The 22,070-nt window shown below is 43.9% G+C and overlaps 1 protein-coding gene across 5 annotated transcripts in view; it reads left to right on the top strand.

The window, feature by feature from the left end:
* Positions 1-22,070, top strand: part of LOC117364830 (rho-related BTB domain-containing protein 1-like) — a 194,000-nt gene that overhangs the window by 152,240 nt on the left and 19,690 nt on the right. For 2 of the 5 annotated variants that reach the window (XR_004540322.1, XM_033954491.1), the window contains exons 8-10: positions 7,883-7,971; positions 11,029-11,134; positions 15,501-15,761. Coding sequence is in view for 3 of the 5 variants with exons in the window: in XM_033954491.1 (XP_033810382.1) it covers positions 7,883-7,971; positions 11,029-11,134; positions 15,501-15,761 (456 nt within the window). In the remaining 2 variants the exon portion in view is untranslated. Of the gene's footprint in view, positions 1-165; positions 684-7,882; positions 7,972-11,028; positions 11,135-15,500; positions 15,762-22,070 lie in introns of those variants that run through there. The other 3 variants (XR_004540324.1, XM_033954504.1, XM_033954513.1) reach the window with 3 other exon arrangements.

Genomic DNA, 22,070 nt, shown 5'->3' with positions numbered 1-22,070 from the left:
ATTTCTGCTGGTATAGTTATTTTTTTCTTTTAGTATGACTGATGTGAAAACTCCATGATCAAGTGTCATTGTGATAAGACTTCTCTAAAATGAGCAGATTGCAAGAAGGTAGCATCAACTTTGTGTTCTGCTTAGATTTCACCTTTGGTTTAAACTGTCTCATAGAATGGTATTGCAGATAAAGGCCTTCTTGAAGAAACAAACAACACTGTGGGGTGGTCGACACCACAAGAACGGTCCAGACTCCCACAGCAATGGACCTGGGTACCACAAAAGAACAGATGTCCACAAGCAAACTGTGTGAAACCAATTCCTGGACTTCCACAGGGCCCTTAATAGTCTGCCCAAAAGGTTTTATTTGCTGTAATCTTGATTTGCTCTCAGGATTCCCTTCACTTCTTTGTGGCTAGGGACCCTCTCTGTGAATCCCTTACCCTCCTAAACCCTATCATTGTAGTTGTCTCTGCTCTTTTGAATAGACCATTACACCACGCTCTCTGAAGTAATACTGTATTTTCTGATGCTACTAACCTTTGTATTGTGACTCTTAATAAAGAGGATCAATTTTACCTTTCTTTAGTCCTCCAGAAAAATTTCCGTTTCCACAGATCAAATTAACAGAACCATCTGTGGAGCCAGAGCTGCCAGAACCTCTCTGAGTTCATTTAATATCTTACAATGTATCCCATCTGGCCCCAGTACCTTGTCCAGCTTCAATTTTGCCAGCTCCATGCAAACGTTTTTGTTTTTGCAGTTGGAATGTACTGTATATATTCCTGCCAACTACCAGTCCTCCTTCATTCCCTTTCCTGGTGAGCACTTAAGTATTCGTCCAGTGTGTCCTTTATGAATTATAGGTTTAAGTTATTTAGTATATTGCATATAAATAGTGTAAACTGCTTAGCTAATTATTATCATGTTCCTAAAGTTTCTGCTTTGCAGCTCTGTCTTAAAATCCCTTCTCTTTTTGATCATTATACCTGAAAAAAGATTTTGCCTTCTTGATTTTACATTCTCCTTAGCTACTTTTTTTTCTCTTCATGTATTCCTACCTTCCTGTTTCTTTCAGCTTTCTCCCTGTTGACTTTTTTTTTTTAAAGATCTCTTTTACCTTTCAGTGGTACAAGTGGTAATTGTTTTGCCTTTACTTTTTCTGCTACCTCTTTTGAAAACTGTATTGGTCTCTTTATTTTTTTCTTTTCTGTTTATGATCCTAACTTAAAGATTTGTTCTTACTCTAGAGCAGACATGTCAAACGTTGGCCCACGGGCCAACTCTGGCCCGCGGTGTGTTAAAAATTGGCCGGCCAGACATTTTATAGTACAGTAAATCTAGCCCGCCGGCATAAACCGCTACCGCCGCTGCTGCTCTTCACTCACATCTGCCTTCACCTGGCCTCCTCTTCAAAGCAGCTTGCTGAGGATTGCTGGCCGACTGGAGCGAACCTCGCAGGCCGCTGTCCACCTCCGGTAGCATGTTCCCTCTGACGCGATCCCGTACGTCAGAGCAGGGACAGGATCGCGTCAGAGGGAACATGCTACAGCCGGCCGACAATCCTTATCAGACTGCTTTGAAGAGGAGGCCAGGTGAAGGCAGACGCAAATGAAGAGCAGCAGCGGTTCATGCCAGCAGGCCAGAGGAGACCAGGAAGCTGGGATGGAGGGAGAGTAGGAATGGCAGGCCAAATCTGAAGGTGAGACCGGGAAGAAGAAGGGGGAAAACCTACAGGCATTCGGGACAGGGGCCGGCCCTGGTGTAGAAGTACCCAGAGGGAGAGAAGAAGGGGTCCAGATGTGCATATGCCGAACTGAGTGGAGGGTGGGGTGGGGAAGAAATAAAACAGAGGAGAGGGAGAGAAGGAAGGAACAGAAAGAGAGAGAAGTTGGACACAAGAGATGGTGTGGAGGGGGGGATAGAGATACGGGATAAGAGTGTAGTTGGTGGACTGGATAGGAGATATTGGATAGGAGGAGATGGTGGACCCTGGGATGGTAGGGAAGAAGGGAGAGATACTGGATGAAAGGGTAGTTGAGAAAATAACAGATGATGGATCTGGGGATGGTGGGGTCCATTGCTGCAGCTGCAGATATGGACACGAAAAAAAGGAAAGATGTCAGACCTCCGGGGCGGAAAGGGAAGGGAAATGGAAGGGGAGAACAGAGATGGAAGATGGATAGTTAGCACGAAGAAAGAAGAAAACGACAAATGGGTAGGAGACCCTGGCAAGTGAGTTATCAGAAGACAACCAGAGCCTGGGACCAACAAAAGATAGAAAAAATAATTTTATTTTCTGTTTTGTGATTACAATATTTATTTTGTTTACACCACAGAGCTGGTGTGGGTTTGAAGACAGTGTAACCCTATACTTCTGCATTTAGTGCATGTTAAATCGTTTAGGGTACCTTAATTAAAGGACCCCTAATTATCTTAATTAAAAATTCAGCCCGTGGCTTAGACTTGTTTTCAGATTTCGGCCCCTTATGTGATTGACACCCCTGCTCTAGAGCCTTTTAGCTGAGCTCACTGTTCTTCCTTTCAAATCTATTCTGACCTTGCTATCCCCCTTCAGACAGCACAAACAGAGCCCCTTGTATTTTGGACCTGGGAATGTGGGAGATTTTGTTATACATATACTTAAGTCCCCTGTTCCCTCAAATGTAGGTCTTTCACGTGTATGAACAGCATGCACACGTGGCAAGGGAAATTTTCAAAAGCCAGCCACCTGGATGCGTTGACTGAATGAAAATTGTCCACTTAACCTGGTAAAAGTTCATTTGGAATCAGCAACATATATAGCTCTATCCACATATAGCAGATATATTCCTGGGGTCTGGATGATCTGATGGCCAGTGTGGCAGATTGCTAGCAAAAATTTCTGCCTAGCAGCATACCGTGAACCTCTAGAGGTTCTGGGTGGTCTAATTTTCATAATTCCAAGTGCTTTTGACAGTACTCAGAAGGAGCCTCATCTTGGAGATCCTATCAGGGATCATGATAGAAATTTACAGGACCTAGGCGAAGTGAAGCCTCCAGTTCTTGTTCCACATCAACCTCTCAAGAAAGCGCAATGATGCCAGGGCCAAAGTCTTCCCTCTGAGAATAGGAAGAAGGCTCTCAGCATCTGCAAAGGTCTGGGCGCAAATCTCTTAAGACTGCTAGGTGCTGGAAATCATTTGGGGAGGATTCAAGCTAGAGTTCACACATCCCTTAACAGATGATTGTGGACACACAAGTGAGGTGCCCAGAAAAGTTATACAGAGTCTTAGCAACAATACAGAGATTTGTAGAAATTCAGGCCATAGAGCCAGTGCTGCCTAAAGTATCAGGCTCGGGCAGATACTCCATATACTTCATAGTGCCCTAGAATGGCTCAGAAGATTGGAGACCCATTCTGGATCTCGCATTGTCAACGAGACCCTAAAGGTTCCATGCTTTCACATGGAAACTGTGCAGTAATTCATTGTAGCAATAGATCTGGGGGAATTTCTAGCTTCCCTAGACTTGATGGAAGCCTACTTGCACATTCCCATATTTCTGTAACACATGATATTCCTGAGATTCCATGTGCTGGAGAGACATTATCAGTCCCCTTTGGTTTGGCAACAGCACCCCGCACATTCACCAAGGTGAAACACGGGGAGGGGCCCTCGAAGAGCCTTAGGTGTCTGAGCCAATCAGACATACATCTAAATCCATAGCCTATGTGCCTGACAGCCTTGAACAAATTTGGATAATGATAATAAAGACCATATTCTTCAAGAAATCCCTGAAAAAGAAATAACACCGCAAGTATCAAACACCGCCTCTCACTAAAGCCAACTACCCTAAACAAATAGCCATACTCATTTCTTACTCTCTTTGAAAATGATCAAATTTATTTTTGGTAAGATCTTTTTGTAATACTTCCTTGATAATTCTTTTGTAATCCGCCTTGAACTGCAAGGTAATAGCGGAATAGAAATTCCTAATGTAATGTAATGTAATACTCACTGTTCCCTTTTGAAGGTCGTTATGCAGTTCATTTACTGAAAAGGATCATTTTTCCACACAGCCCACTGATATCTGAGTGTGTTTTGAAGTGATGTAAGAAGTAAAGTGCATTAGGGATCATGATTAAATAAAAAGCGCTGTAAAAATATCAATTTCTGGGTTTTTATTACTTTTGTACTAAGACATTCTCTTCCAATTCTGAACTAATGCAATGAGCCAGCTTTTACTGATGGATAAACAAGAGACAGACTTTGCCCTCCTCACGGGACATCTGTTGCTTTCATATGTAATCATCAACAATAGTTCAAGGTGATGGAAGTTTAACAAATTGGATGGCACATACCCATTTGACCCAAAAAATATGTTTATGAGACTTATAAGAAATTGTCACATTCAATTTAATAAAAAGAACTCAGTTAATTGAAAAGTCAGACAAACGTAAAACGTTTAATACCTCAACCTGTGTATGGTCCCCAGCCCAAACACCACACCATCATAGCGTCTTCTATTATGCATATAGTGTGAAAAGTGCAAAACATACAAAAATAATAATATCAAGTGAATATGTACAGCAGCTCACTACCTAGAAGGGTTTCCTGCATTTTGCTCTATGTGATCACCCCTCTGGCTAGATGTGCACATGCCTGTTATGTAAACTGTCAGCAGGATGACAAGGTTCATTGGGCAAGTTTTTTTTAATATAATTAATTCTTTATAAAGTTTTAGATTTTGACATTATCATCAGTCAAATAAGAAAAAATACAGTGTTAACAGAAATATTTCTTACAAGAAAAATTTCTTAGAAATTTAAACAATGAAATAATAAATCGCAATGTATAGTTAGTCCTTGATAAAGGTGGAGGAGCTGTAAATAGACTGAAAATTTAAAAGGAAACTTTGACAAAGGAAAATTAAGATGGAGCTAGTAGGTGTCAGAGCATATCCTCTCTGAGCTTATACTGAGATGAAACAGGTTCACTTAGTAATTACAGATTGCAAATGTGCAGATATAAATCTAGAAAGTTACTGCGGTTCATAGAAAACATATCGATTGTCTTGATAGACCATAACACATTTACAGGGTACCTCAGGACAAATGTTGCGCCCAACTGCAATGCTTGGGGTCTCAAGCTGAGGAATTGTTTCCTTCTCTTTTGTGTAGTACGAGATACATCAGGGAATATCCTTACAGCACTAGTCATAAAGGGTACATCTTTATATTGGGCAAGTTTTTAATGTTTTCATCGGTTCCTATTGATCATAGTCTTGTGCTATAAGCAGGCATTTGCCTCCTGGACTGGGTAACAATGTCAGTCTAAGCAGAGCTGTGAAGTTGGAGTTTGAGTCATGGATGTGGAGTCAGTTGCTAAAAATATATCAAGTCCAATTCCATCTTCAAAATAAAAACAGCATTATGATACGATGGTAAATTTATCATTTTATACTTTTTGTTCAGACTTCAATTAAAAATGGCAGTTGACATTTAATGTGAGCAAGTGCAAAGTGATGCATGTGGAAAAGAGGAACCCGAACTATATGATGCTGGGTTCTATGTTAAGAGTCGCTGCCCAGGAAAAGGATCTAGGAGTCATCATTGAGGATACGATGAAACCCTCGGCTCAGTGTGCAACGGTGGCTAAGAAAGCAAATGGAATGTTAGGAATTATCAGGAAAGGAATGGAAAACAAAATTAAAATGTTATAATGTCCTTGTATCGCTCTATGGTACCTGCCGCACCTCAAATGCTGTGTGCAGTTCTGGTCGCCATATCTCAAAAAAGATATAGCGGAATTAGAAAAGGTACAGAGAAGGATGACGAAAACGGGATGGGATGACTTCCCTATGAGGAAGGCTAAAGCGGCTAGGGCTCTTCACCTTGGAGAAGAGGTGGCTCAGGTGATATGATAGAGGTCTATAATGAGTGGAGTGGAAAGGATAGATGTAAATTGCTTGTTCACTCTTTCCAAAAATACTAGGACTTGGGGACATGCGATGAAGCTACTAAGTAGTAGATTTAAAACAAATTGGAGACAATATTTCTTCACACAACGTGTAATTAAACTCTGGAATTCGTTGCCGGAGAATGTGGTAAAATCAATTTACTGGGGTTTAAAAAAGGTTTGCATAATTTCCTAAAACAGAAGTCCATAGGCCATTATTGAGATGTCTTGGGGAAATCCACTACTTACTCCTAGATTAAGCAGCATAGAAATCTGTTTTGCTACTTGGGATCTAGCTAGGTGCTTGGAACCTGGGTTGGCCACTTTGATTCTACAAGATGCATGTACCTTTTATATAATTGTGCTAAGTGTCTGTGCATCACATAACTTTTAGGTGCACCCCAGATAAAAACAGGCTTAAATGCCTGTGCCTAAGTTGTGCATGGGTCAGCCATGTTCTATAACCATGTGAATAATTTGTAGGAACACCCACAATGCAACCATGCCTCTACCCTGATCACACCCTCTTTTCAAATTTGTACACTAAAACTGGCGCATACTTTTTATAGAACTGCACTTTCCAAGTCTGTATAACTTTAATTAGTGTCGGTGTCAATTATGAGGTGTTAATGGCCAGTAATTGGCACTGATTAGGTTATTTGATCAATTAAGTTGCGCATGCAAGTCGGCAATGTGCATCAATTTGTGTGCACAACTGAAGGCATCATTTGGGGGTAAACATGGAAGAAATGGTTCCTGCTTGACAGAGCTTATAGGGCTAGATTCACTAGGCAAGCCGATCGGTATGCGAGCCCTTTGCGACCTGAATTCCCTCCAACCCAATTCACTAACGCGCGTAGCGATCTGATCCCGTTCCTCCCATGCACATTAGTAAAACCCCATGCAAAATAGCCAAGCGATTGATTCACTAACAACTGCTTGGCTATTTTGAATCGGGTTTTACTATTGGCAAACCCGACTGCAGCAGACCTGTCGGTAACTGAGTTACCAACAGGTCTGCAGGTTTTTAGACAGGCCTGCCTGTCTTTTTTTTTATTCATTTTTTTCCATGGCACAGATATTTTGCATGTGTTTCACATGCAAAATATCTGCCCCATTAAAAAAAAAAAATGAAAAGAAAGGCAGACTTGTCAAAAAACAGCCAAGGGCCCCCCCCCCCCAACAAATGTGATCCCCCCCGGCACAAATAGGAGGTATGCCCACTCCCTCTTGCCACCACCCGATGCTGCCCTCCCCTGTCAACTCCCTCCTTCCACCAACCGAGTCACCTCCCGACCGGCCCGAGTCACCCCTGACCGGCACACTACTCACCCCCTACCTAAAAGTTGGGAGCAGGAGGGGTGCTCAGTCCTTCCTGCTCCGTAGGCAGCCCGGCCCACCCCCTGCCTGGCCCCCCGTACCTCCAAGTTGGGAGCAGGAGGGATGCTCAGTCCCTCCCACTCCTCCCAACTCATCTGCCTGGGTCTTAGGCCCCGCCCTGGTGCATCATGTGATGCACAGGGAGAAGCCTAATGCCCAGATTGGCTCAGGCACCTCAGGCCCCTTCCAAGGAGGGACAAAGAAGGGATTTAGGGAGTTATTTATTGTGATAATGATTAAAACGGACATGGGTACTAAAGATGCAAATAGGGTTTATAACATAGAGAAAAGTTTGGAAAAAATAACATGGGATGTGTATTCATCTGAAATTACATTCCCCAATTTTAAATCATTGGTTACAGGTCGCTGCTTAAATTTTTGAAACCAAACTTGAAGGTTGATTTTATAAATACAATATGTGCTCTGTTGTGGTTTGAATAGCTAATGCCTTTCAACTGCCATCTTACCATGTCAGCTGGTGATATTTTGGTACTGTTCCAGTGCTGTCTCTCCATTATCCCTGCGATGAAATGAGTACCATGCTAATTGGCATTTTCTTTTTGATTTTCTAGAGCAGCATGCAGTGGATGAGTTGCTTAGGGCCTATGTACAAGGAGTGGATATCGATGGGCAAGTGCTGTTATACCTGGAAATGGCCCAGGTAAAAATGGGAACATAAGAGGGGTAATTGTTCTCCGATTAGAGTAGCAGGCCTGAGATGAATTACAAAGGGAGGAGAAGAAACATTTCTTGGGAAGGTGATACTCTAGTGTGTGTGTTTTTGGGGGGGGTGGTAATCCTGGGATTTAAAATGTACCATTTCCTTTGCTGTCAATTCTCTGTGAGGGCTATCGGGTCTGTCTATCTCCCAGGGCCTCTCTTTTCCCACCCGTAATTGTATTTTCATAGAGGCAGTAGCATTGCTTCTTCTTGCCTGCCTTGTTACTTTTGTAAGATGTCTTGCTGGCCAGACTCCAGAAATTTGCCACTGGTGTTCCACTTTGTCTATATGAATGTTGGTTTTTGTTCTTGGCAAAATTAAATGGCTTTATGACCTTGTTAATTATGTAGCAGCAAGTTTAAACATATGTTCTTTCATCAGCAAAATTCAACATGCATATAATCTAATCGATGTGTGTTGCTCAACAGTAGAAAAACAATTCAGCTGACTCAGTACCTTTACCAAGCCAGGATTAAGGCAAATGCAGCCTATGTACATGTCTAGAACTCAAATGTTTAAAAGGGGCCTTCTACATCTACTAATTCAGTGGCTTTCAATGCATATTTTTATCTTACTTAGAGCTCCTTTTACAAAGCTGCAGTAAAGGATTTGCGAGCCCCCCCCCCCCCCCCGGCAGCAATCCGGCATCCCCCACTCACCCACCCAAACACAATCTCTTACCCCGATCTGGCACCAGCACCAACGCACAGGACATGCCAGTGCCAGTGCCCAAAGATCCTCCTTCTTGCTTGGGCTGGGCCTTGAGCATCTGTGCATGCTCAAGGCCTTTAGTTCTCGCTCTCTTTTGGAGATCATGGCATTGTAAGTGCGCATGCGTGCTTACGGTTTTATTATAGAGGATGGTGAGCCCTCTAAAACCCACTCAAGACCTACTGTATCAAAGTGAATTTCCTCATAAGAAATAATGGAAACTCAGATGATTCGTTCTACAACCAGCTCACGGATGGAAATCCATTCTGGTATCCTATCATTGTGATAGCATACTGTATGTATTTGTATAGCAAGACCTCACTTGTTTAGAACAGTCACTACATTCCCGCAGCATCAGAGAGAGAACCATCAGCTCAGTTGTGATGATGTGATGCATGTATAATGTATGTACAGTACTCCCCCGATATTCACAGGGGTTCCGTTCCAGGAACCTCTGCGAATACCGTTTTTAGCAGGGGAGACAGGAGAAGGCAGCCGGAGCACTGGCGAGTGAATGAAATCACTCACGGTATGCTCCGACAGCCTCTTCCTGTACTAAAGTCGGGCCTCACCAATCAGGAGCTGCTTTGACACGCAGCTCCTGATTGGTGAGGCCCAACTTTATTACAGGAAGAGGCGTTCGGCGCATACCACGAGTGATTTCCTTCACGTTCAGTTTATAACAAAAATGTAAAATCTAGCGTATTACTGTCAAGCAACCCTATATCTTAATTTTCCTTCAGCTTATGACCATTTGTAAATCTCTTGCTTCAGGGAAGGTTTCTACCATTCCTCCCTAAGCTTGTGTATGACACCTGCTCTGTACTTTGGACAGGTATCCTGCTCCCGTTTTTCTCCCTACCTGTCTCTGCCACAGGTTGAGAAGTACTAGTTTTAAGTTGGTGGTGTTTACATAGCTCCTCAGACCACCTCTAAACCATCAGTTTTTCAGGATATCCCTAATGAAAGATGTACAACATATATTTGCATACACAAGACACAGAGGGGCATAATCAAAACAAACTAGTCTGTTTGGGCCTAGGGCACTAGTCACCCAAAGTCCATTCTCGAAAAATACATCCAAAATTTTTTTTTTTTAATTGTCTACTTCTACATCCAGACTGCTAGTACGTCTATCTTTATACTACATTCTTGTCCAAAAAATCATCCACATCCCAAATGTCTCTAGAACAAGACCTTTTGGACATGGGAGGGGCCAGCAAAGTGATGGACTGGCAACCCAGACATGGCAACAGAGTAGTGGGGCACCTTACAGGGCACTGCTGCGAACTTCACAAAAAGGGAGCCACATAAACATCTCACCACAACTCCCTTGCAAGTCATGGTGAGTCCCCCAAAACCTACTATACCCACCTGTCTACAACCCCAATAGCCCTTATGGCGGTAGGTACCACCTATATGGCAGTACAATAGGGTTTTGGTGGACTCACATTTTCCATAATGAATGCAGTGGTTAGAGTGGCTTATGTGCCTGGGTCCTCCTCTCACTAGCCCACCCACCCCCAGACTACTTAAGCCACCTCTTTGCAGCACTACTAGGCTTTCCTACACCAGGTGCTGATGTTCTGAAGGAAGGTATGCACGTTTTGATTTTGATTTTTATGGCGGTGTTGAGGGGGGGAGTGTGTGGGGGTCTGTACTTTGTGTCTACAGTGGTTATCTGGTGACTTTTGATACCTTTTGGGCACTAGACCTGTTTTTAGATCGCCTAAGTCACAATGTATAAGTTCCGTCCAGGCAGCCTCATAAAACTTTTGACTATTCCTAAAGGATAACTAAGTCTAAGTCAGCCCATATCCCGCCCTATCCACTCCTTCAAAAATGCCCCTTTCAGCTCTGGGCACACAGTAGGATTCAGAGGCCTAAAAAGTCTCTGGATAAGTCTAAAACCCCGTTTCAATTATTGGCACTTGGGCGACTTGTCTTTTAGGTCGTCCAAGTGCCGATTTGGGCGGGTTTTTGGATGTATTTCTGTTTTGATTATGAGCCCTACAGTGTATGCAAATATATCTCATCCATTAAATTAACAGGCTACTGAATGCATGAAGACCAATTTGGGCATTGCTGGCTTAGAAATGGAGATAGCCATACTGTTACCAATCATTTGGGTATATGTATCTCTGCATTTTTGCCTCATTCATCAGTCTAAAAGTGGACGGAAAGCAATGTAGTACAAAGGATTTTGGTGGGAGGAGGGGATTTTGTTTGATGATACGTGTGCTGTCTGGAAATCATTTTTATTCTTCACTTGTTTATCTCTTCCAGTTCCATAATGCCAAGCAGCTTGCAGACTGGTGCCTGCACTACATTTGCACCAACTACAACAGTGTCTGCCGCAAATTCCCTCGGGATATGAAGTACATGGCGCCAGGTAACTTGGATCTAAGTACACAAGTTTGCAGTCAGTGGATTAGGCAGTATTGACATGTTTGCCTTTGCATGCACTGGTGCATGTTCACGTGGCTGCTTAGAAAACAAGTTGTGAGATTCTGTTCTGTTGGATATTTATGTGATATGAGGCCCTGGACACTTTTGAAGTGTTAAAAGACAGATAAATGGTGCAGAGCCATGTGAAAATCAATGGATAGAGATGTTACCAGTGGTGAGTTTGTTTCAAGTTTCTGGTAAGGGTAACATGAGAAAAAAAAAGACTCATTTTATGTAAGTCATGAAGAGGGGAATTGAGACATCCAGGTAAGGATGTGCACAGTTCTCTTTTTATTTTGCATAAGGTTCTGATGAATACGGAGCATTTTGTAAACTACTTAGGACTTGCTGGAGTATGTGTCCATTTGCTTGCACATCCAACAGGAACAGAGCCAGCAGTGGCATGCACAGGGTTCTGGCCTCACACGTGATTTAATATTCTTTGCAGCCTTCGGAATCAGGTAAACATCAGCAGAGAAGAGAAAATGATGATCACCCTTCCTATTTGTTCTTTTCATCACAGACTCAGGCAGGAAAGGGAAGTTAGTGCTTGGGGGCCGGGGAGACTTAGCCTCCCCAAGACTCTTATATGGGGCGCCTATGAGACTATCCCACAGCCTATTCAAACTCTGTTCCTGACAGGGAGAAATGCTTGAGTACCTGAATAAATTAATGTAAACCGTTCTGAGCTCCCCTGGGAGAACATTATAGAAAATTGAATAAATAAATAAATATGCAGTTTTAAGCTGTGTGGAAGTCTTCTTCCAGCACTCCTGCTGGTGGGGGATGGTACTACATTATTGCATCGCACCCCACCTCTTCCCCCAACTGACAGGAATACATATGGAGGACTCCCACACAGCTCAAAGCTGTTTAATGAGACAATTACTCCCTCCTACCCCAGTCAATGTGTTGATTTGGTAGCTGAAGGAGGAAGAGGAGATTGACAGCAGATTGGGGCCTTATCCACTTCTTGGAAGCAGAGGAGTGGAAGAGGATCAGGGATTGAAAAAGTGAAGATGGGATGGAGGTTTGAAAGAACATAACATAAGACTTTATATACCGCAAAATGCCTTTTGGTTCGATGCAGTTTCAAAAATGTAAATTCAACAAGAAGAGAATTTTGACAATAATAATAAATAGAAACCATTTGTATGAAGTAGTAAGTATCTAAAGAAGTAGTAAGTATCTAAACAACTGACCCATACAACTCTCTCTCTTCAATATCGGTTACCTTGAACTCGATCTCTCTCCTCTGTCAAGTTCATTCAACCTGTACCATCTTTTAATCTTTGTACCATCTTTTAATCTTTGTAAACCGCATAGAACTTCACGGTCCTGCGGTATATAAGCTGCTATTATTATTATTAAGGTATGTAGGATTTCCCTATCTGTCCCAAATTGGGATTACAATATAGCTAAAGTGCCTAAGAAGTAGTGGTATAAACTATATATTAAAACACCAAACAGGTAGAAAGTGAAATATACCTGAGAGGGAAAGGTATAAAAGATTAACACGAAGAAAAATAATGTGAGAATTCAGTGTAAATTATCAAACTATAATAAGCTCAAAGAAAATATAATTCCAGTCAATGGGAAAAATAAAAGCTTAGTTCAGTCCATATAGAGTGACTATCATCCGATCTCCGAAGACAGGAGAGCAGGCTGGCCACAAAAGATCTCCCGATGCCAAGACTCATAGACTCCAGCAAACCGTCTTCACTCCCAACAGACAGGAGAATGGTGCACAACAGGCCCTGGGCTCTTGATGACATGAGAGGGAGTCAAGTCAAGATTGCTTTTGCCGGATGGTTAAGTTGTATTAAGGAGAGCCAGAAGTTGGTTGAAAGAAGGGGTGGATATGTGTGTGTGAAAAGGGGACTAGGGGGTGTATGATAAAAAGAGTATGGTTTTGTTATATTAACACAGAATGACAGAGAGGGAGGGCATCTAAGTTGGTGAGAGGAAGAGAGTGTAAGGGGTGGAAAAGAGTACTCTTCTTTTCTTATCTCTGATCCTCTCTCTCTCTCCTTTCCCTATCCACAATCCTTCTCCATCTTTGAAATCTTGTCTTGCTCTACTCCCAACACATCAATATCTGGATGTCACTGCTCACTCAACTCCCAAGATACATTATCCAAACACAAAACAGGTTGGAAAACTTGCCTCATTTTTAGTCAATATATAAAACAATTCAAATTTATATGTACCACAGAATTTCAAAAGCTTGGGTACCAAATCCACCCCTGAGCCTTGAGCCGGACAGGAAGCTGAGGGATTTAAGTACAAGGAATCCAATGTGTGATTTTCTTCTCGTTGGAGTACAAACGTTGAAGGCCCTTCATGAATCCATAAATATTAGCTCACTTTTGCCTTGAAATTTTTTTTTCTTTAGTCTATTAGCCTGTTTTACAAGAGCAAAGATGTATCAGTCTCTGGGAAAAGGAAACTAAAGTCTCCAGAAAAAAAGTAGTTTTAATGAATTATGTTGGAGCTAACAAATTTGTAATACAACTGACCAAACCCCCATCCTTTCATGTGAAAAAAAATTATAAAGTTCAAAAATGTAACTTTTTCAGACTGCTTATGAACCCATGACATGAAGATTTGGCCATTCTCAGCATTTTGGATCTGAGGCTTTAGTCACCTTTTCTCAGAGATGGTCACAACTGGTCACCAGATTGTGTGGTTCCATGATAAGAGGGCACTTCTCAGGAATTTGAAAGCATTGCACAGTTCTCAGAGTCATTAGTGTGTACGATTATTAGAGATTTTATTACTGCCAATGCTTGAAAAGACATGAATGCACATTCCCATCTGGAAATAATTATTATTTTTATATACCGCCCTACCAGGTGGTTCGCATACTAAAAGTATACAAACAGTGAAAAAAAAATACAAAATCTAAGAATAACTAAGATTATACAATAATTAAATAAAATGCATTCACGAAAATTGATAGATATTCTTTAAAAAGTTCAACTGTAAAATCAATGTGCAAATTTCCCATCAATATTCTGAAACATCAGTTTATAAACTTTTCAAATAAATCACTTTTCAATAGTTTCCTAAAAGACATGTATGAATAGGCCTGAGAGATAATAGCTACAACCAAAAGGGTGTCTGCTTACATTTTGTCTTGCATGTACAATCTAGACAGTTTGGGAGTTCTCATTCATGCATTTTCAAGTGTTTGGAGTGATAGAGCCCCTACCAATCATCTGGAGGTTTCAAATTAAATATTAGTGTTACTGTAACTGCAATAAATGAAGATTTTTGGTTAGCATAAGTGGCATAGTTACCTGACTGTGGAATGGGAGATATCCAGTTTGAATTCTACTAGGGGCCTCAAATACCCTAATAGATTCTGTCCAAATTCCTGATATGTGCTGGGAATAATATATAGTGTTTACATATGACAGATGCATGTACCTGCTGATTTGGCTGTGGTATCTGCTATGTGATTTGCGTGTCATGTGATGAGCAATTGTGTGATGCAGCTTCTGTAAAGGCTAGAAGCTTAAAATATGGTATTTTTTATGCCAGTATAGCAGATGGAGATTTTTTTTAACTTATACAGCAAAGCCTCTATGGAAGTTTAATTTATAAGGCTCTGAATAGAGCATGTTTTTCATTTGCTATATTATAAATATCTGATGTTAATGGTATCACTAGAGGCAAATTATAGAGGCATTTGACAAGGCATTCATAGGAACTGATTTCAGGCTTCATAGGAAGAGACAGTCCATTTTGGTTTGTGATTTCGTCTCCTGATGTAGCATATGAATAAATGCTTGGTGGATGAACTTAAGATTAGTTTATGCTCCAGGCCTCAGAATCGGTGGCTATTTTGGATCAGCTTTGCAATCTTCTAGTTGGCAAATGTGGTGAAATTCAGGATGGCATGAGCATGGAACCTTCATTTAATAAAAGGGTTGAGGTACATGGTTTGAACCACTGGAGGCAAGTCTGGGATTAACTCGCTGCAGAAACTAGTTTTTCTCTTCACCCCAGACAACGGTTGATCTCCAAGGCAGAAGTGAGCTTTGCTGGTAGATTATTGAAGTCCACATCTAAAGAATGTAGTAGATTCTAAATTGCTCATGAATTCCAGAAGATGGTGAATTGTCCAGGTCACAGTAAACATCTAAGCTAGTAAAGCAGTATGTGTGATACCCTGCATGAAGCATGGGCATTGAATTTTTCTCCTTAACTCAGGAGAAGGCTGCCTCTGGGGTCCTGAGTTAAAGCAGTATGAAAAAGCCCTGCATGGAATGACAATGGAAATTAAATTTTCCCTTTTGCTTTAGAAGAAGATTTTCCACCAAGATCAAAGGTGAGGATAGAGATGGAATGGACAAAAGAAGCACACAGCTGTGTGACTCAGAACAGGATGGAGAAGGAGCCAGAGACTTCTAGAAGGATTAAAGAGGCAGAGCATTCTGGAAGAAGGATAAAAGAAGAAGAAAGTTCTGGAAAAGAGCAAGCAGAGAGCTCAGAGAACTGGGTGGATGAAGTTGCTGAGAACTTGTTGGGAGTTGTTGAAAGCAGTGGATATCTTATAGGAACAGGTATATAGAATCCACCGTTATTCTCCATTTATTTAAAAGAATTCTAATGATGAAGAAGGAATAATAGAATTACCCAAAAGAAGAAATACAGTCAGAAGTGGATATTCTACTGGCTCCAGAGGTACTATAAATATTCCGGAAAATATATACAAATGGCATCAACAGAGTTTTCAGTCTGGCAACCATGCCTAGACCAATATTCTTTTTATAGGAGAGGAATAAATTTGTCAAATATTGTACTATGTATGTTAGTAATTATCTTTATGGTACTTACTTTAGAAGCCCTATGTGTTTTAGACTTCTGTAAAGTGGTATTTACAGTATACGTAAATGTTGTATACACATTTAAATCCTGAATTTACAAAGCCAGGATATACACATCTAAAATTCAGAAATGTGCAGATGGCAAAAGGAGCATGGTCTGGGTGTATTTTGAACAGGATTGGGGTGAACAAAAAACCCAAGTTCCCTATTTCAGAAGGGGGATGCACGCATATGCCTGAAACTTCAACATCAGTATTTACACCTGCTTCCCAGAACTAAGTAATAGATTTAAAAACTAAAAGAAGAAAATATTTCGTCATTGAACTCTGGAATTCATTGCCAGAGAATGTGATGAAAGGAGTAAGCTTAGCAGGGTTTAAAAAAGGTTTGGCTAACTTCCTAAATGAGAAGTCCCTAAGCTATTAATAAGATAGATGTGAGGAAATCCACTGCTTTATTTCTAGGACAAGTAGCATAAAATCCATTTTACATTTTGAGATCTTCCAGATACTTTTGACCTGGATTGGCCACTGTTGGAAACAGAATACTGGGGGTTGATGGACCTTTGGCGGGATAGAAAATATCAATGTAATGTAATGGTTCTCCACTGGAGGATTAGGGGAGGTTACCCCCTCACTCCCACAATGTTTCTTATTTCCCCAAAAGTGATGTTGGCAAAGAATATTGGGGTCTTGACAGCTGTGGCAATATAGATGTGTATGTTTGTAAATTAGCTGACATACCCGTAAATGTGCCAACCCGTGCAAGCACAATTATAGTGTCGCTGTTCTGTGTCCATTGATATTTTAGATGTTGATGCTTGTGAAGAGGGCACTGTGTCTGCATATAAATGTGCGTACACAACTATTCTTGGTTGTATTTTGGAACAGGCTTATCGGATCTTATTCTAAAATGCTAGTGGAATACAAGTCACCCCGACCTGTATTTCTCAATTCCACTTTTTATCCCAGGACAAGCAGGCAGCATATTCTCTACATGTGGGTGACATCATCAACGGAGCCCCGAGCGGACAGTCTCGCAAGCAAACTTGCTTGAAGAAGCCCTGTTCCTCTGCTCTGCACAATCTCTATGTGCCTCTTGCACCGTGACTTGTTCCCTTTTTTTGTTTTTCAAGGATCGGGTGAGTCGCTGTACAATGCGTTTAAAAAAAAAAAACAAGCTTTAATTTTCTCCTTCGTTTGACCCGGAGACCCGGGTCTCGGCCAGGCCTCGTGCGGTTGTGGCGGTAGTCTTGTCCTATGTCCCGGCCTGTTACCGGGTTTAAAAAGTGCGGTCGGGTGATTTCCATTACCGACCCTCATCGTTGGTGTGTGGAGTGCCTGGGAGCCGACCACAGGACCAAATCCTGCCTGCATTGTGCTACTCTTCAGCCGCGGGCCCTTTGTCGGCATCGAGCGAAGATCCTTGAACTCTTCGGAGCTAAGGATCCTCCGGTCGGTGCGGCCTCAGCCTCACAGGCCTCGAAGTCGCCTCAACCTCCAAGGCCTCGGTGACTGCCCTGGCGAAGACACCTGCTTCGGGTAAGTCTCCTCTTCCTCCCTCAGGTGCGCTGGCAAAGAAGCCTTCCACGGGATTCCAAGCGAGTACGGTGGTACAGTCTTCTTCGAGACATTTCTCCAAGCATGCCTCCATACATAGGGAATACTCTTCCTCAAGGTCGCCCTCGTTGGAGCGCACTGCTGCACCAATCTGATCAGCCCCTATGGTCTCGGTGCCAATGTTCGAGGACATGTTAAAGGCCATCTTGAAGACTCAGCTCTCGTCGGCCCTGAGTCAACTGGCCCCTGTCTTAACCCTGCTCTTGGCAGGCCAGAGTGAGCATCCCCTCGAGGTCGGTCTCGCAGGTCTCTCCGGTTGTCTTCCAGTGATTCTTCTCCTGTTGCTTCGAGGCTTGGGTCCCCGGCCCATGGGCATCGATCGAAGCACCAGCCTCCATCTGCCTCGATCTTGAGGCACCCACCGCCTAAGCGGCTGAGGGGCTTACCTCGGCGGGGACGATCTCCGATCTCGCATGCCTCAAAGTCATTCAAGATCTCTGTGCTGCCTCGGCAGGGGTCTCATTCTTGACGGCCGCCTTCCCCTCCTGTCTCACTGGGGCGCGGCTTGTCGAGGTCGAGCACACCTCCGTCGAAGATGTCTGGGAGGTATCCTTCTTCTCCTGTTCCTCGAACTCTGGGATCTTCTCCCAGCATGATGTGGCGTGGGCGTTCTTCAACCGCCCCCCACCCCGAAGCCGCGGAGCAGGACTTCCTCGTTAGGGACCCTAACAAGTAACCAACCCTAAACTCTTCTTCCCTACTAGTATTCCTCAATTCTCCTCCATTCCCCAACTTCTCCCCTCTGCCTCCTCTATTTAACCTCCCCTAAACTGTAACCCCCCTGCATCTACCATGTAAGCGTCCCCTAAATTGTAATTCCCCTGCATCTACTGTGTAAGCGTCCCCCAAATTGTAACTTCCTGGAAATGCCCAGCTATCTTATACTATAATCCACTTAAAACTGTAAGCATCCCCTAAATTGTAACTTCCTGGAAATGTCCAGCTATCTTATACCGTAATCTGCTTTGAACTGCAAGGTACAGGCGGAATAGAAGTCACTAATGTAATGTAATGTTGTCCTTTTCTCGAGACTCTGATTTGCCTGCTCTGTATTCACGGGAAGCGTCCCCTTCCTTTTCGGCTAAACGTTCCGGTTTTTCCTCACCGCACAAGGACCTTTCTTCTTGGACTGCCTCCTTCGCGAGGTTTGTTTCAGACATGGGTAGGGCTCTTCAGCTGGATCTCCAGTCTGAATCCCAGTATACCCAGGAATATTTGGATGAGTTGAAGCTCCCTCATCCACCCAGGGAGTCTTTGCGTCTTCCCCTGAATCAGGAGTTGAAACAGACTTTCTTCAGGAATCTGGAGACCCCCCTATGTCATTCCTGCCATCCCTTCCAAGATGGAATCTCGTTATCGCACGGTTCCATGTAAGGGCTTTGAGAAGTCGCAGCTTTCCCACCAGTCCTTGGTCGTGGAATCTTCATTGAAGAAATCTAATCCCTCCAGGGTCTACGCTGCTGTCCCTCCGGGCAGGGAGGGCCGGACGATGGACAAATTTGGCCTCTATCTCTATCAAAACTCAATGATGGAGAACCGGGTCCTTAATTACAACTTTAATTTCACTTCCTATTTCAAACACTGCCTGAAGTCCTTGCAGTCTTTTCTCCCTGACTTGCTCATTCACCGACGAACGGACTTCCGTCACCTTCTGGAGACGCTGTCCCAGATTCGTCTCTATATGCTCCAGGCCACTTATGATGCCTTTGAACTGTCATCTCGGGTCATGGCCTTTGCGGTGGCGATGCGCCGCTTGGCTTGGCTGCACATCGTGGATTTGGATCCTAATTTGCAGGACCGTATGGTGAATCTTCCTTGTGTGGGGAACAGGCTCTTTGATGACTCAATTGAGGCGGCCACGAAACGCCTTTTGGAACACGAACAGTCCTTCACTTCTCTGGTGTGGCCTAAGGCGCGAGCCCCCACTGCAAAGCCTCCACGGCGCTACCCGTAGAAGTCTAAGCTGGCTCTCTCCTGGCTGCTTCCCCGATGGCCGCAGCAGTGTCCCTCTAAACCTCAGATGCCTGTGGCGGCTAAGCCATCGCCGTCTTTTTGACAATTCCAGTTGGAGCTCGCCGGTTGCTTTCGTCCACCAACCTTCCCCCCTGCCCATCAGGGGTCGGCTCCAAAATTTTTAGTATCAGTCGGAGTTGATCACTTCGGACTCCTGGGTTCTCACCATAATTCGGGAGGGGTATTCTCTTTGCTTCTGGCACATGCCTCCAGCTCAGTCCCTAAGAGAGTTTCCTTCCGACAGGTCGAATCTTCCTCTTCTGCTTCGGGAGGCTCAGGCTGTTTTCCGTCTCCGGGCAGTGAAGGAGGTTCTGGCGTGCCAGCAGAACTCGGGATTTTATTCCCGTTTTTTTCTGGTTCCCAAGAAGACCGGGGACTTGTGCCCCATTCTGGACCTGAGAGCTCTCAACAAATGTCTGGTCCGGGAAAAGTTTTGCATGCTCTCTCTTCCGACTTTGTACCCTCTGATGGACAAGGGGGACTGGTTGTGCTCCCTGGATCTGAAAGAGGCCTACACTCACATCCCAATTCATCAGGCCTTGTCAGTTTCTGAGATTTCGGGTGGGGAATCTCCATCTTCAGTATCGTGTTCTCCCTTTCAGGCTCGCGTCCTCTCCGAGGGTTTTCACGAAGTATCTGGTGGTGGTAGCTGCAGCACTGTGGACGCAGGGTTTTCAGGTTTTCCCTTATCTCGATGACTGGCTCATCAAAGCATCGTCTCGACCGAAGGTTATTTCAGCGACCCAACAGACTATTCTGTTCCTTCAACGTCTGGGATTCGAGATCAACTTCCCCAAGTCCCAGTTGTGTCCGTCCCAGTCTCTCCAGTTCATCGGAGCGGTGTTGGATACGCTTCGTCTTCGATCGTTTCTGCCTCGGCCTCATCAGGAGGCTCTCTGCCTTTGCCGGAGTGTGTCTCTTCTTTCGACCAAGAGCATGATGGTCCTGCTGGGGCACATGGCCTCCACCATTCATGTGATGCCTTTTGCCAGATTTCACCTTCGAGTGCCTCAGTGGACCTTGGCCTCACTGTGGCGACAGGATTGCGATCCGGTCTCTCGCCGTATCGCGGTGACTCCTTTATTGAAACAATCTTTCTGCTGGTGGATGCTCTCTTCCAACCTTTCCAGAGGTTTTCTGTTTCACGCGCCTCCTCCGCAGAAGATCCTGTCGACGGACTCGTCCGCCTACACTTGGGGGGCTCACCTTGATGGCCACCGGACCCAGGGCCCTTGGTCCAGGGAGGAGCGGCGCTGTCACATCAATCTGTTGGAGCTTCGAGCCATTTTCAACACTCAAGGCTTTTCTTCATCTGCTTTCCGATCACGTGGTTCTCGTTCGTACAGACAACCAGGTGGCCATGTATTACGTCAACAAGCAGGGAGGTACGTGTTCCCTGTCGCTTTGCCGGGAAGCTCTGAGGAATTGGGATTGGGCGATCCGTCACAACATCTTTCTCAGAGCGATTTACATTCAGGGACAGCAGAATTGCTTGGTCGACAAACTGAGTCGCCTTCTACAACCTCACGAATGGTCCCTTAATTTGTCGATTCTGCGTCAGATGTTTGCTCGATGGGGGACCCCGCAAGTAGATCTGTTTGCATCCCCCCTCAACCACAAGTTGCCTCGTGTCTGCTCCAGGATTTATTCTCCTCATCAACTTGAGGCGAATGCTTTCCTTCTGGACTGGACGGGCCTGTTTCTCTATGCGTTCCCTCCATTCCCTCTGATTCTGAAGACTCTCGTGGTGCTTAAGTCCGTCCATGCCACCATGATTTTGATCGTTCCTTGGTGGCCCAGACAACCCCAGTTCTCCCTGCTACTTTAACTCAGTGCCAGAGAACCTCTGCTTTTGCCAGTTTTTCCTTCTCTGTTTTCTCAGAGTTAAGGCTCTCTTCTTCATCCCAACCTGCAGCCTCTGCACATGACAGCTTGGTACCTCGTCACTTGACTGCTTCATTCCAGTTCTCTCAATCTGTTCAGGATGTTCTCGAGGCTTCCAGGAAATGGTCCACTAGGCAGTGCTATTCCCAAAAGTGGACCAGATTTTCTTCATGGTGTGCTACGTTACACGTGGAGCCGAAGTCCGCCTCCCTGTCTTCTGTGCTGGACTATTTGCTGCACTTGTCTCGGTCGGGTCTCAAATCTACATCTATTCGTGTCCACCTCAGTTCCATTGCTGCTTTCCATCTGCCGTTAGAGGGGAAACCACTCTCGGTCCATCCGGTGGTGTCCCGCTTTATGAAAGGTCTTTTCAATGTCAATCCTCCTCTCAAGCCGCCTACGGTGGTTTGGGATCTCAATGTTGTCCTTGCTCAGTTAATGAAGCCTCCCTTTGAGCCGATCGATCAGGCTCATTTGAAGTTTCTCATCTGGAAAGTGGTGTTCCTTATTGCTCTCCCATCCGCTCGCA

Source organism: Geotrypetes seraphini, chromosome 1 (genome assembly GCF_902459505.1).
Source record: "Geotrypetes seraphini chromosome 1, aGeoSer1.1, whole genome shotgun sequence".
Lineage (NCBI taxonomy): Eukaryota > Metazoa > Chordata > Amphibia > Gymnophiona > Dermophiidae > Geotrypetes > Geotrypetes seraphini.
The sequence above is the reverse complement of the archived record's forward strand: the minus strand, read 5'-3'. Positions and strand labels throughout refer to the sequence as shown.